Source organism: Watersipora subatra, chromosome 1 (assembly GCF_963576615.1).
Source record: "Watersipora subatra chromosome 1, tzWatSuba1.1, whole genome shotgun sequence".
In the NCBI taxonomy this organism is placed as follows: Eukaryota; Metazoa; Bryozoa; class Gymnolaemata; order Cheilostomatida; family Watersiporidae; genus Watersipora; species Watersipora subatra.
The window spans coordinates 3,917,118-3,932,685 of record NC_088708.1 but is presented as its reverse complement, the minus strand read 5'-3'; the positions used below and the strand labels follow the sequence as shown (position 1 = coordinate 3,932,685).

Here is a 15,568-nt window from a genome sequence, read left to right as displayed (position 1 = left end):
TCCTCTCGAGCTAAGGTCAAAAAATTAAACTGATTTTTGGCTAGGTTTTGAGATATCAGTGTTCAAAGTGACAGCATTACAATGATAATGAAATAGATGCGTAAGAACAATAGACATGGTTTTATTAAAATGCGTGAAGTATATTTGTAAAAATATTTCGATGAATGAAGTTGCATGAAAATGTGAACAAAAGCGCATTGTGTTTAATTACATGTACGTCACATTTGAGCAGTTTTGAGAGGGATTTTAACCTATAGCTGTTCTCGTGATAGCTGCGATTACCTGTTTGTTTTTGAGCTTTTAAGAGCTTGTAATCACATTTCCACATATTTTGAACCTACAACACAGCAGAGTAAGATATGGTGAACCTTTTGATACCAAATAACTGTACAACATAAATTTTACAACATAAATTACAACTAATAATTTACAACATAATTTACAACATCAATTTTGTTGCAAGTCAACCTTTAATTTAGCCAATCATAGTTGCGGTTTTACCGAATAACACATGAGTGCTTTATGCATATGCTATATATCACAAAATGTGTTCCTCACAACAAGCTCTTGGTAATTATCCACACACCAATTGACACACTAACTTGCATAAACAACACGTACCCTTAGAATCCAACTACATCCCTCCTCTCACATCTGTAGTGCAAATACATGTTGAAGGCAGTTTAATGAATGGGCAGCTTTGGATGAAATCCTGCACTCGAAAACAGCACATCTTATGTGTCTATTATTCGTTACTCCACAACAGTGTCTAATATCCGTTATAAATAGTATGATGCTTAACATTGGGTAGCTGCTAGTTTAGCAGTTTCTTATGGGCCTTTCTGTAGTTGATTCATTGCTCATCGTGTATGTCTCAATTGCTATCAGAGAAAGGTAGCTGCAGTGGATTGTAAAGATTTGTTACAATTTATTTTTTAAATCCAACTGGTTGATGACAATTGGGTAATTGATTGGTCTTTGATCACAAGCATAACATGATTATTGGGAAATGGGTAAACACAGTGCTTGCCATTGCTCTGGGTAACAATGTTGTGAGACAAAAATATCACGGCTTGTTACAGAGGCTTTCCTGTAACAAAAGGTGTAGGCATTTATTTTGTGGTCCGTGCCATTCTCATCTACATGTATAATTATTATTTTGTTAATGTACAAGAAACTGACGGACTCCTCTGAGCTTTTACCTTTTCCCTGTAACGAGAAATCTGGTAAAACAAAACAGCAAGCCGATAGGATTAGACAAATTGACTGCCTAATATAATAGCTAACTAAATATTCCTATGGTTTTGTGACACGCTTTTTTATATATAATTTATATAGCACAAAGTACTTGCATAAATATATTTTGTATCCGAATATTCTGTATATATTACATGTATATATATTCTGTATGTGATTTTATTTTCATGCATTTATCATGCTTACACCTAAAACTGCTTTATAATTTTGGCATTAGAAGCTTCAGTTCAGTGACACTGTGGCCACCCTTTAGCTTAACAATTAAAGATTTGGGAGTATTTTAATCAACGTTTTCATTGTTCAAATATTATTTATCATTCATTTATGTTGCAGGTTTAATAGGGTGATGACGTCTCATGATGAACCCTCCGTACAACTAAATCTTAGTCGGTGTATCCTCTTATTTTACGACACTAACTGCTTGTCTATACCCATTGATTATACTTGTATTTGTTATAGAGTGTCCACAACACGCAGCATCATATGTACTAAGTAAATACCTCCTCCAGATGTGTAAGATTATATAAGATGTTTTAACTGACTGTTCAATTATTTAGTAAACTATAACTGTATAACGTTGCGTCTCTATTTAAGTTTCAAGGTTTGAATGTGTACTTGTTTTTGTACATCTCTATAATACCAGGTGACTACCGTAAGTCTTATGCTCAAGCCGCGCAGCTTGTCGTTGGGCGCGGCTTCTGGTTCAAAGTCATAAGCCGCGGCTAAAGCCAAGTTTTTAGAACTTACGTGTGGCTCAGGGCGGCTTCTCGATAAATGCGGTCTCTGCTCAGTTTCGCGCTATAACCGTAGAATCGCAGTCATGATACACTCATGTATGTACGGGGGTTTGGCGACCTACTCGTTTATTTTCAAGGTCATATTTATGGAATACTTTAGACTAAAGAAAAATTTATCGCTCAGGTTTAACTCACCACAGTCTTAGGTTATTAACACCTTTTCATTCTTGACCGACATCTTTTCGTAAATGTGAAGCCCTCTAACAGCGCAATAAAAATCTAGCTGAGACATGGCAAGTACGTTCTTGATGCAAGGGTTTAGGAATTTTAATTCGAACTTGGATGTAAAAGAAAATTCTTTTCACGTGTACTGATGTAACCTGTTTTCTTATTCAAGAGGACGGGGGTATAGCGAAACCCGTCTCAACACTTTTGCTCTCAAAGGGGTCTAGGACGACAAAACCTCAGTCATTAGCCGCGGTCTGTGGGCATATGCGGCTTGTTGGTGGATTATATTTTTCTTTCGTGAGTCATCTGTTTTTGAGCACAAGCCGCGCGGCTTGAGCATGAGGACTTGCGCTATAAACAACAAGAACAGCTAGCAGTACTTCTTCCTTAACGCTATTCTAGCTATGAAATTGCTTGATGCTGCAAGTGGTAGTAAACCAAGTCCATTCAGGACCTCTTTTACCGGAGTTGGTAGCCCCTCTCGATCTGCCAGGCTCTCTCGTAGTGTCTTTAATCACAGTACGTTTATCTAGCCATCTTGGATTTTGCTTTTCGATGTGTGATTTTATGCATGTAATGGAGCAGTTATATAACATGTTATTTCCCACAATGGTGAGGATTTTCAGATAGTTTTATGCTACCATTTATGGCTTTGTACGGTTTAGGTCAGTTGGAGTCACCTCGATTGTCTTCTACCACTCGAAGGGTTCCGATAGCCTCTCCTGGTCGTGGCTCATTCTACCAGTCTCCAGCAGATTTAAGTTTAACTGTAAGTTATTTAGTATTTACATAAGTATGTTATAATATCTGGTGTATGTTACTGTGGTCTTTTAGTGGTTAGTTCATGCTCGATGTTTGTAGTTTGAGGGAGGAGAACAAGATCATACCATCAACCTACTCGGTGGCAAGACATTTAATCCTTTGTTAGATGTCACACTCTCAGGGGATGCGACTACCAATGTATCGCTCTTATTGGAGGACAAAACAGCCAATCTAGGTACACCATCCTTTAGCAGTTAAAATAATGACTCGGGTTTTTAGCAGTTCATTAGCGTAATCATTACTCTGTTTTTAATCACTCAGGTGTCGCCTTTTGACAGTATCAACTAGTAGCTCTGCAATTTTAGAAAGCAGCGAGATATTTGAACATTTTGAGGAGATATTTCGAAGGAATTCTGCCCCTAGTCAAGTCTTTGATATGATGCAGGCCTACAGTACTGTTCTCAGTACTATAACTAATATTTCCAAATCACTGATAAAGGGCACAACAGCATCTCGACACCGGTAATCTCGCACTTGTCACTCCTTTCGTTTTTCAACATTTTTTGGAAGTGGTCTTTCATAAACCAAAAAGCTAGACAGCTTGTTAATTGTGTTAGGAAGTATAATTTAAATTCAATTGTGAGAGATTAACTAGGAACAAGGTTTTTTCATGCCATTGAGACTAAACATCCCCCAGGTGAATGCGCTTACCACAAGCTACACACAGATGCATGTAAACTTACTAATCAATAAAGTAATTTTTCTACCAGTTTTATCTTTGTTTTAGTAAGTCAGGTTTTAGAATGAAGAGAGACGCAAATAATGAGAATATTTGTGTCTTACAGAATATCAGGTCTTCTGCAGCTGCACACGAACTTGCGATCAGAAATGTGGACGTGGCAGTTAGCAGCTTCACTTCTCAAGGACATCGTAGATATGGAGCTGAGGCCTGATGAGGAGATGATGGAGGATGAAGAGCAGACGGTTTGTGTTCTATATAAATGAATAGCATTGCTGAGCACCTGTGGTCACCTGTCAGCTTCAGCCACCGCAGCTAGTCACAGTCTGCGCTATCTTCGCTGATGAGTAGCTAGACTTGCAGTTCACTTCGTTTCAGGTGATGACCAACAGACAACTGATGGAGCAGTTCTTCAGCGATAATGAGAAAGTTAGACGGTGCCAGATTGTGGTTGACTGGCTTGAGATGATGAACAGCGAGGATGTGCTTGACGATTTCTATAACAAAGTGCAATATTTTTCGGAGAAGTCTAGTGTCATGTGGTGAGTCTAGGCTTTCTTCTGATCAATATTTACATCTCCGATATTTGATTTTGTAGGAACCTCGCTTCTCTACAACCGCTAACTGTTCTCTTACTTTCAAAAGTGCATGTACAGAGTTTGTACAAAAGAGTTTTTAGTATATGTACAATTCTGTACCTTCGGCTCACGTGTCTCCTTTCTACAGGGAGAACACGCTGCATCTCAAAAAGTCTTCTTCTAAGAAGGCAGAGATTCTTGTGGAATATTTGGTGAGTTGCACATCAGCTACTGAATTATTACTTATTAAGTGCTATCAGGGTATGCTTATGCTAGTCATTTTATTCCACATAACGTAGTGTCAAGTCGGAGCAAGTTCTCAAATTCTATTTGATTAACAAGAATATCAGTTGGCCATAAAATATCACTTTTCTCTTGTTGCACTTGGGACTGCACGCATTGTCCACACTGCCCTGCCCCACTTGTCCACACTGCCCTGCCCCGCTTGTCCATACTGCCCTGCCCCACTTGTCCACATTGCCCTGCCCCGCTTGTCCACACTGCCCTGCCCCACTTGTCCACACTGCCCTGCCCCGCTTGTCCACACTGCCCTGCCTCATTTGTCCACACTGCCCTGCGCCGCTTGTCCACACTGCCCTGCCCCGCTTGTCCACACTGCCCTGCCCCACTTGTCCACACTGTCCTGCCCTGCTTGCACGACTTGCCGTACTGATCGTATAATGTAGAATTCCTATAACGGAAATGTTCCTGGAACGGATTATTTACATTGTAGAAGCGTCTAATGTATATGAAATTATCGACATTTCTCTGGTTAGCTATTATCGCACTTTCTATGAGACTTTCTTTGCTAGGAGAATGCCTGTTGTTTTTGTGTATCATGTGAGAGTAAAGTGTTGATGTGAAAGCTCCCAAAAGACCAAATAGTATAATCTTAGCACGATACATACAGTCGTTGTTTGAATTCACTTCAGGACCCTGACGCTCCTCACCGAACCGGTCAGCGGCTGGCCAGCCTTGACCAAGAGGATGATGACCGATTAGTGAGATATGTATTTGCTCTACTCAGGGCTGGAAAGCTAGAAGAGGCACATCAGTTATGCGTGCGGTGGGTTGTACACTCTGTGTCTGTCTTGTTTTAGCATGAGAAATTTGTACTTTTTCATTTTATGCAATTCACTTTTCAAGGTTGATATAATTATGTAAAACCTTCGCCATATGTATGTTAAAATTGGGCACTTCTACAGTGAATTCTAATTCATATCTTATTCACACTGTGATTGTTCATTTTACCATTATGCTGTTCTATCATGTCTAATCAGTAACTCATTTTGGTAGCTTGCATGATCATTGATGATTAGTTGTTAGCTAAAATCGATAAGTATTAAAAACATATTTGTTAGAGGCTTATAATTTATGGGCATTTTGAGCCCAATGAAATTCGTGTTACAGTTTTGTGTGTGAGGCACACCATGTTCATATGAATGGATATTGTAGCTGTGGCCAGTCATGGAGGGCGGCGACTCTAGAAGGTTGGAAGCTCTCTCATGATCCCAACTTTACCAGTGATGTAGACGAACAGCTGGACTCAACTGGCAACCAGTTTCGTGATGTATGGAAGTCTACCTGTTGGTCTCTTTCACAAGAGGTAGTATTAGACGCTTGCTCAAACTTGCATGGTGAATATGTAAATGGCTTTTATGTGAATTTAAAACTTTTGCTAATGAAACTGTTTAAAAAATAATTTTTAAATAATAATATTTTAATAATAATATTTTGTATACAACAACCAATTTTTAGTCAGGTGTTACAGTTGTCATTATACTAGTACTAAACACTTAGAGGCTTTCATGCATATTTATATTTGCCAGGATTCATGTTCAACTTATGAGAAGGCCATTTATGCCAGCCTTTCTGGCAACTTGGAGCAGGTGCTTGCTGTCTGTGATAATTGGACAGATGCTCTCTGGGCACATCTCAAGGTATATTATAGATTGTCATTCACCATAGCGATGATGTAATTAGAGGAGGAATCGCCGTCAAAGGCTTGACATTGTATGGTAAGCCTTTGTGGGCAATTCCTCGTTCAGCTTTAACTAAAGTCAATTGACTTACAAGTAATAATTTCTCTGAGAGTTAATTATTTTCCTATTAGATCTCAAAGCCTGTTTGTATCAATGCATCTGGTGCTCTGCGAAGAAGCAATACTGACCACGAGTAGCCAACTGTTATGATTTAGTCTCTTTCAACGTTGATGTGTCCTCAGCTTCACTCTGTTTTTATTTTTCCTGCTTTTTGGTTGGAAATGAAAGCCTTGTAAGCAGAGTGGTGTGGGCAGCACAGCAAGACATTTAAGATGTAGAGGCTGGAGTGCACTAGCTATGTATCAGCTTCGAGATTTTTCAGTGTTACAAACCTCCATCTCAGTAAAAGCCTTTTTTCAGAAGCTGCTTAGATTTTGTATGGCCAATGAAAGAAGAGACATATCATCTCATAAGAAAGGTTTTGGTGGTATCTTGAAACAGGCAGAACCTTGACCTCAAATTCATAATCATAAAAAGAACCTGATTAGGTCGCTGAGACTAGAGCAAAGAAAACGGCAAAAAATTTAATATTTGTAATAGAGATATACGCTGAAGATGGACTGGTATAAATCAGCCTTAAATGTTCCTGTCGTGGACTATTTGTGGATACCAATGCTTCTCTCAAGGTCTGTTACTGTTCGCTATCAAGCCTGCTTTAACTTTGTCGTCAGGTGCTGGTTGACATAGAACTTGAGCAGCATATGAGGCTGCACACCTCCAGTGCAGACCACCAGCTTGTAGAGCTACCCGCAGCCTACTGGGCCAAGACTACAAATGTTAATCAACTCTTCAAAGAGCTAGAGGCTTCACAAAAGGAGTCTGTGAGAGATCAGTGCCAGAGATTCTTCCATAAAATACAGAAGCACCTCATAACCGGTGATTATGATGGTAAGGTATAAGAGGTAACAAGTCCTCTATCATCAATTAGTCTTTCCAAGGTGTTTAAATTACTACAAAAGAGGTACATATGTGAATATTTGCGAAATATATAGCCTCTTGTGAGGCTATATATTTCGCAAACGTGCGGAAGAGCAGTAGCCTCTTGTGAGGCTACTGCTCTTCTGCACTGGCCACTACAATATCTTCTCTCATTTTGTTGATATCATTTTGTAGATCTACATTGATGTTGCTAGTCATATAACAACCACTGATAAGTTTCTCCTATTGGTTGCTGAGTAAAAAGGTCACTTGGTAATAACTAGTAACCATGGTCAATGTTCCATAAAGACATAAAATATAAATAGGTAATCCTTTAGCATAATCGACATGTAGGCCGTTAATAGTCAAGGGAGTTTTTGATTAATTTACTTGAAATGTAACTCTTTACATGTCATGTACACTGACTGACTAAAAAATTTCTTATATGAAAATTATTCTTAATATGAAATTATCAGCCTGCGACTATTTGGGTCGCGGTCACAGAAACCATGGTTAAGTCGCAAATCACGAAGTTGAGTTATTCGACTTTAAAGTTCCACTAACTGAATTTATAATTTTGGTAAGGATTTTGATAACACATGCTTCTGGACTAATCAAAGAGTGATCTTTCTGAATCTGAAGTCAGTTTAGATAATAAATGTCTTAAAACCTCGGAAAAACCCCTTAAAACCGTTGCTATGCTAAACAGGAAGTACTGATAAATGGCGTCCGAAAAACGTAATCGTTTCTTTTTTGCCGATTTGAGGGATAATTCTGACATTTTGGACACTTATAATGAGTACTTTGGTATTCCAACTGATGCCAAAAGCAGTGTAAGTAAAGGGAATGACCATGATATATTCTTAACCATTCATATAAGATTTTTACAATATTAATTATAAGAATAATTATTCGATTTTATAAGATTTGATTATAAGAAAAATTATTCGAATTTGCAAGATCAAAGTATGAAGTGACCAATGATGTGCAATATGTTACCGCTATTATTATTTTTTAACATTTTGTGGATCATACTACGGTTGTGCTCAATATCGCAGCACTGCCAAGCCGTTTTTAATATCTGCAAAATTAGGTAATACATTTTCTTATAGATATACAGCCATTTCTATGACAACCGGCCAAAATCTGTTTAGATTTTTAAATTCAGCATAATTTTTTTGATACAAATTCAGAAATCTAGATAAATATCACAACCTCTTAATATTGGTTGCTATGACGTTTTGAAATGCAAACAAAACTGTGCATCGGTTTTCGTTTCTCAGACTTTAACACCAGTTTTCTCGGAACTAGGTTTTCGCACTGATGGTAAACATGCATTCAGTTTATTGACCATAAAATCTGTTGTAATTAAGCTAGAATCAAAATTTTTTTTGCAAAATAATTGTGAGAATTTTCTCCTTCTGTTAATGCAGATAACTCTAAATCTTATAATCCCGACTTAACCATGGTTTCTGTGATCATGACACATTTTGTACATGCGTAGTATTTGCCTTTGTCACGTTCTTTGGCATAGACAGCTCCCGGGGAGCTTTAAACAAGTAGATCGCTGGTACTACCAGTTGATTGGCTAGGTAAACTGTCATCAAAGGTAAAAGTCACACAGTTCTCCCTTTAGTGCTAATATTCTACATATTAAGCCTTATGCATGTGTAAATGATGGAGATGGTTGACACAGTCATGCTTGGTGGCAGGGCTGAATGAAATATATCACTGAGCAAACGGAGACTGCCTAATGAGATGTGTTTAGGGGCACCGAGTCTGCTGAGTGTGTGACCTGCTGATTACACTAGAGGTGGAACGAGACACGAGACATCTCAAGTATCGACCTGTCTCATCCCGGATTGATCTTGTCTCGACCTAACTATTGCCAAACTCGAGACAGGAAATAGAACTAAAGCGCCTGTGCACGGCTGTTAAAACATGGCTTCCCGCGGTAACAACAACTCCATATATTGTAATCGATTGCGGGCGACTGCCTTTAAAGTTATACCCGGTCCGTTACTACCTGTTGTTATTGATTATGTTGGCCGCCGAGTCTAATCATGTAGTCCTGACAATGACCCTGTTAATATATTGTAGTCTGGTTCTGTGTCCTTAAAAAGATACCAGCTCATATCCAATTGCCCTCCGGGTAATCCAGTTTAATAAATAAGACTTGCGGGTAAAATATCTGTATTTTATCGTATCGTGTCCAAACACCAACTGCCCTTCATAAAATTCAGGCTTCTTTTATATACAACCAATTGCAGGTAAAACTTGCCCAGACACAAAGAAACGAACAAAAGGCTGTGTCGACCATAGTCCGCGTTCTGGGTAACAATGACATTATCGTTAGTTAAATATAAAAATATATACAGTAATTCATATAATTTCATGAGTAAAATTTAAATATAATTCACATACTACTGTTAATACACAAACAAAACTTAACATAAATGAACCAATGAGAATGAAAGTGTTATTGTGTGTTCTTTTAGTTGCGGCACTTTGTAGATCTGGCTATCGGCTTCATTACACATTTCATTACAATATAAAGTAAGACCTATTCAATAGATGGTAAAAATATGCATGTACAAAGCAATATGTTTATAATAATTATTATCAATCAAGCTCCAAATTCTTAGAAATATATAATTTTGCTATTTTAGAGCTGTTTGTGTCACTTAACTCACTTTTGTTTACAAAAAATACATGCATATTGCTATTAAAATGTTGTATTTAAATCGTTTACACCAGCAGAAAATTCAATTTAAAAAGAGGTTTATCAATTTCATATATCAAGTGCGCTAGTCCTTGTGTTGTGAAATCATCACCAAATGCTCATTATTTTACTGTCTCGAGTCTCGAATTTTTACAATTGAGTCTCGTCTCGAACTTAAAAAACCTATCCCGTTCCACCTCTAGATTACACCACTGAATCCTTGCTGTTCTACTCTGGTGTGTGACCTGCTGATTACACCACTGAATCCTTGCTGTGCGACTCTGGTGTGTGACCTGCTGATTACACCACTGAATCCTTGCTGTTCGACTCTAGTATGTGACCTGCTTGACCTGTTTGACTCTGGCAGATGCATTTGCTAAAGTCTCGTATTCAGGATGTCTGCACCATAAACATAGCATTGCTAGCCTATGAGAATGGATGTGTATGATCATGGTATTGCTGTTATAATGTGGAGTTTCCTCAAGGTGGTTTTATTGTATGAATGTTGACAAGGATAACTCAAGACGACTGCTTAGCTAGGCTGCTTGATCAGTACTGATGAGTCATAAAGATAGCATCAGCTGGACCACCCATAACATTGCTTCAAGGTCACACATACTTAGTGCACATATAACAATTGCCTAGTTATGTCAGGGCGATGACTATATGAGTTGAATGGTTAATGGCATTCAAGTGAGCGACTAACACATATTTCTCAGCATAAAATTGCTACAGAATAAAGTAACTTGTAGTTCTAAGACAGCTTCTTTATTGATTGTAGCCTTAGTGGAAGTCATGGTGGATGCACAGAGGGGCAACACACTCTCACCCCACATATTACGTTTCATGGCTCACTTTGTACTCTTTCTCAGAAGCATGGATAAAGTTGCCGTGGAGGAGTCTGTGAGTATCTATCAACACTTTATGTAGATTGATGTGACTTTGAAGAGCTGAGATGACTTCATCCACTTCACTACAAACACTTCTCAATCGCTTGTATTTTTGTATGTTTATACTTGTCTTCTCTATCCGGTTATATTCTGTGAAGGGGCTAAATGATGGTGACATGTTTTGCAGGTGTGTGAACTGGTAGAGGGATATATGAGATACCTGATGGACAGTAAGCAGTATAAGCTAGTGGCTACTTACTGCGCTGTGCTTCCAAGAGAGAGTCAACTCATCACCTACGGCCTCTTTTTAGAAAGTGCGTGCCTATATTATGATTTACTAGCTGCCTCCTGTCCGTCTTTTACCTTCTCAAACATGTTTAGTACGAGAATCAGTTCAATGGTGCTCTTTAGTATCCTTTTTCGACTAAAGTTCTGGAACAAAACTTTGCTCGTTGATGCCAGACATTCTCTTTAATAAAAGCCAGCTTCCTGATAAATTGCTGCTTTCTTGCATAACACAAATTACTACCGTAGAGTTAACATTTAGTTCTGAAAGACTTGAGAACAATTGCTAAGGAACGAGTCCTACTTGCTTGAATGCAAGCTCTAAATATTTATGAAATGTGTTCTACAGCCACTAAAGAAAAGACAAATGGAATGTTGACAAACATTTACTTGTTCAGTTATTACCCTTCAATTTAAAATTTCATTTTTAAAGCCCAGTGGAATATCTCATGTTTGACAGGTGTGAAGGAGAAGGATGATAGACTCATGGTTTTGACTCTGGGCAAACAAGCCGGTCTGGACATGTCTACCATCACCAGGATTGTGACAGAAAACTCATTAGTAAAACTTAAAAATCTGATAGACATCCATGCATCTGGAAATGAGGTCATCAGCGTTGAGAACAGGCCGCAGGTATGACTTTTTACCTTTTCAATGCTCTCAAAGGAAACAGACCATCTTATGTACATCTGACAAATCCATGATTTTTTTATAACGTTGAGATGTTGGATCGCTAGTCCTTTCGCTACCATAACTCAGACTCATGATCTACAAGGTGCAGATCTGTAGACAGCTCACCTCAGGCTGACCTTTTATTATGAAGGTCACAGCTCTGATAAATCAGTAAATCTGCTGCTCGGTGCATCTTAAAGCAACATGAAAAGTGTAGCTTCGGCTTTAAAATAGAGTATGCCAATGCATAAATACATGTAATAATTTATTTTTGATAGGTCGACAGTATTATTGACAGCCTTGAGTGGCTACTGATTGACCCAGAGCAGATTATGGACTGCATCCATCAATGCAATGCCCAGATGAGGGTTTTTCTAGGTAGGAAATAGATCTTTTCTCGCACAACCCTGAGGTTCTGTTGATTCTGTCAACAGTGCTTTGACAGTTATGCTGCTTAGTGAACTGTCAATTGGTTCGTGAACTGTCAACTCATTGGTCAGTGAACTGTCAACTCATTGGTCAATGAACTGTCAACTCATTGGTTAGTGAACTGTCAACTCATTGGTTAGTGAACTGTCAACTCATTGGTTATTGAACTGTCAACTCATTGGTTAGTGAACTGACAACTCATTGGTTAGTGAACTGACAACTCATGGTTAGTGAACTGTCAACTCATTGGTCAACAGTCATAAGCAATGGCACCTGTGATTGCTCATTAGTGTTCAAACAATAAATGCTGTTGAAGTTGTGACCAAACATGCATCTACATATTAGCATATTATAAGAAGGTTGATGCTTAGAATGGTCTGAACCGTAGTGATTATATGTAGAGAGGACTCTTGCACAGTAGGCTGGTTCAATAAGTTCTTCAGTCGTTCTCTTTAGACTGCCTCCTCTCTCTCACCATGTACTGTTGATATCGTCAGTCCTTCTGCACTTGATATTCTTAGACCTTTTGACAGGACTGAGTAATCACTGATGATGATCATACAGTCAAACCTCGGCGTATGAAGTTTATCTATTCTAATATCACTGTTTTGTATGTCAAAGCAGTCAATGTCGGAGCAATTATTCTTGTAAGAGCATATTGAGTTCCATTTAATTCATTCCATAGCTCAAAAACTTAAAGATAAACGTTTCAGATAATTACATATATAGCATTAAAACAAGTAGGCCTACATTATATAAATTACGTAAGAGACTAAAGTTGAAATATGAATTATGGGTAAGAAACCGAATAAGGTTCTAATTTATAAAAATATATTTTTATTATTCCATTACAGTCTTACCTCAACTTATGAGTGTTCAACATTACAGTCTTACCTCAACTTATGAGTGTTCAACAATACAGTCTTACCTCAACTTATGAGTGTTCAACATTACAGTCTTACCTCAACTTATGAGTGTTCAACATGCTAGGAAATCTAGATACGAGCAGCATTTTAACTAAGTTTCTTTCAGATACGAGTAATCATTGAGATATGAGCCTACGAGCCGGTTCTCAATGGCCACTACATGGCGAAGTATCCGAGAGACCACTTTCGAGAACAGCGTCGCTCAATATTTCTTATTAAATAAGTTTAAAAAAGTTTTTTAAAAGGTTGGCTAGAAGTATAGTGAATGCGAGGCAAAAAGCACCGAACCAGAAACAGATTATAAAGACGACAAAATTAAAGCAAGTTTAGTAAAAGGTTAAAACTTTGCTTCAAGTGTGTTTTTAGTAAGCTAGTAATGACTAAATGCCGCAGACTTGACAGAATTAATCTGAAGGTGTTTGCTCATGTTTATCTGTTACTTATTGCCTGAGTTCATCTCTCGCTGCAGCTACCAAGTTTTACATCATGGGTAAAAGTCCACCGGGAAGTTTGACTTTATTCATATATAGCACTGAGTCTTGATATTTTCTAAATTGTATTGTTAAAGTTGGAAAGAAATTATTGTAGCAGGGAACAAACATGTATCGCATGTAAATCATGATTTATTGTGTTCTATAGCTATAAAGGATCACCAGAGACTGAAGGAGGTTTATTCCAAGTTGCCAGCTGACTGCATAGGCAGGGCTCTTGCTGGGAAGGAGGACATGCAACTCATGGACGACTCAAACGCTATTAAAGAATGCATCTGCTTCAGGACTTACTTGGTTGGTCAGCTTTCCTCAGCCTATACAAAGTTGTCTTCTCTTTAGTTTAGCCAGTTGTACCATCCTAAGTTGAACCACTCTATCAGATTCAATAGTTGTCTTCTGAGTGTCATGTTCAACTTCTGTGACAATAGCAATAAGCCATGTCAGAGAGGTTTGGTAAACTAGTTAATAGTTTATCTTATGAAATGTAACCGCTGCTAACACGAATTATTTTTCTATAGTTAAGTCTTATATTCATTCACCATTTGCGGAGTGTTCTCTTGAGAATCTCTAATTTGAGCGTGGCTCCCTTTCACTACAGCGGGTCATCGTTCACTGTGGTTTTTACAGGAGGCCCTGCAAGCATTCGATGATTGGTTTACTCACCTGCATCAAGCACCTACTAAACCTGCCAACAATGCCAGTAGGCATTTTGCTGAATCTGTCACTTTAGAACACAAGATGAAACAGTATGAGCATGATTTACAGCGATGGCAAAATGCACTGATAGCCTCTACGGAGGTCAGTTTTTACTAGATTCTGTCTAAGTTAGCAAAGAAGGGCATCATACACTGTCTAGTCTACAAATACATCATATCTTCAGATACTGTGTGACATAATTACATTATGTAAATGCTAGTGTATAAATACATATTACTATATTGAGAGTTGTTATTCATTCGATTTTTATATATGGTATCTTTTAATCAGGAATCGATAATGTTTTTTTCAACTGAATGCTCATCAGATGTACCAAGTCAGGTTCATCTTACTTAACTATTAGTTTCATACTCCATTAGTTGGTACGATGCAAGTATATCTTAGAGCGAGATGGTCTCGTTTTCTTTGTACAGCACACGATAGACCAGCTGAAAGCTGTGTTGCTCTTTGCTGGTGGTTGGATGGAGGACATGTCGGAAGGAGAATCTGAGGACCCCAACTATCTGGCTAGGCAGGAGCAACTGACTAGACTGAGGCAACTTTGTATACCAGAAGTTGTCTCCCTTTTGCATAAGATTCTTGATGAAACGCAGCGAAAGGATGAGCTGAAACAGCTCATAGATATCATCCAATCGGAGAACTATCAGCTCTACAAGGTCAGAGTTCATGTCGTCACATTTCGTTTCCTCTTCGCGAGCTAGACAGGCTACTTTTTTAAATATTTATTGAATAGCAGTTTGAGATCTCATTTGTTCAACACTGTTTGTTGCAGGCATTCACTCCGAATGACTTGAAGAGGATATTGCACAGCCTCGAGGAGTCTGTCAGTGGGAAAGAGTAAAGCAATTAGCGTATATATCTATATAATACAGTGACTATTGTACAGGTGTTTGTCACACAAATAGAATAATGTTATATATTGAACAATGATTCGTGCAATATTTTGTAAATTGTTGATGTATTTGTAATAAAAGGTAATTAAAGGATTGTGTTATTCCTTGCTATTGTGTTATTTTTATTATTTGTGATTCCTAACAGTTGCATCAATCGATTTGTGAAGTCAATAACAATAGCATCCACTGACAGACTATTCAAACTTGACAAAAGCTGCTCTGCCTTTCTTCCTCATTAGTTATTGATCTCTTGTCCGCCTTTGCTTCTTTCGGCTATATCGA

General features: G+C 38.1%; 1 protein-coding gene across 1 annotated transcript; it reads left to right on the top strand.

Annotated features, from left to right (window-relative positions):
• Positions 1-1,578: 1,578 nt before the first annotated feature.
• LOC137402778 (nuclear pore complex protein Nup107-like) lies at positions 1,579-15,490 on the top strand. Its single transcript, XM_068089287.1, has 20 exons — positions 1,579-1,649; positions 2,625-2,741; positions 2,888-2,991; positions 3,084-3,219; positions 3,350-3,506; positions 3,830-3,968; positions 4,102-4,265; positions 4,450-4,513; positions 5,234-5,367; positions 5,757-5,907; positions 6,131-6,241; positions 7,015-7,231; positions 10,765-10,886; positions 11,061-11,187; positions 11,619-11,791; positions 12,109-12,208; positions 13,825-13,970; positions 14,304-14,474; positions 14,807-15,049; positions 15,166-15,490. Exons 1-20 carry the CDS (start codon positions 1,604-1,606, stop codon positions 15,232-15,234), a joined length of 2,691 nt encoding a protein of 896 aa, XP_067945388.1. The 5' UTR covers positions 1,579-1,603; the 3' UTR covers positions 15,235-15,490.
• Positions 15,491-15,568: the final 78 nt, after the last annotated feature.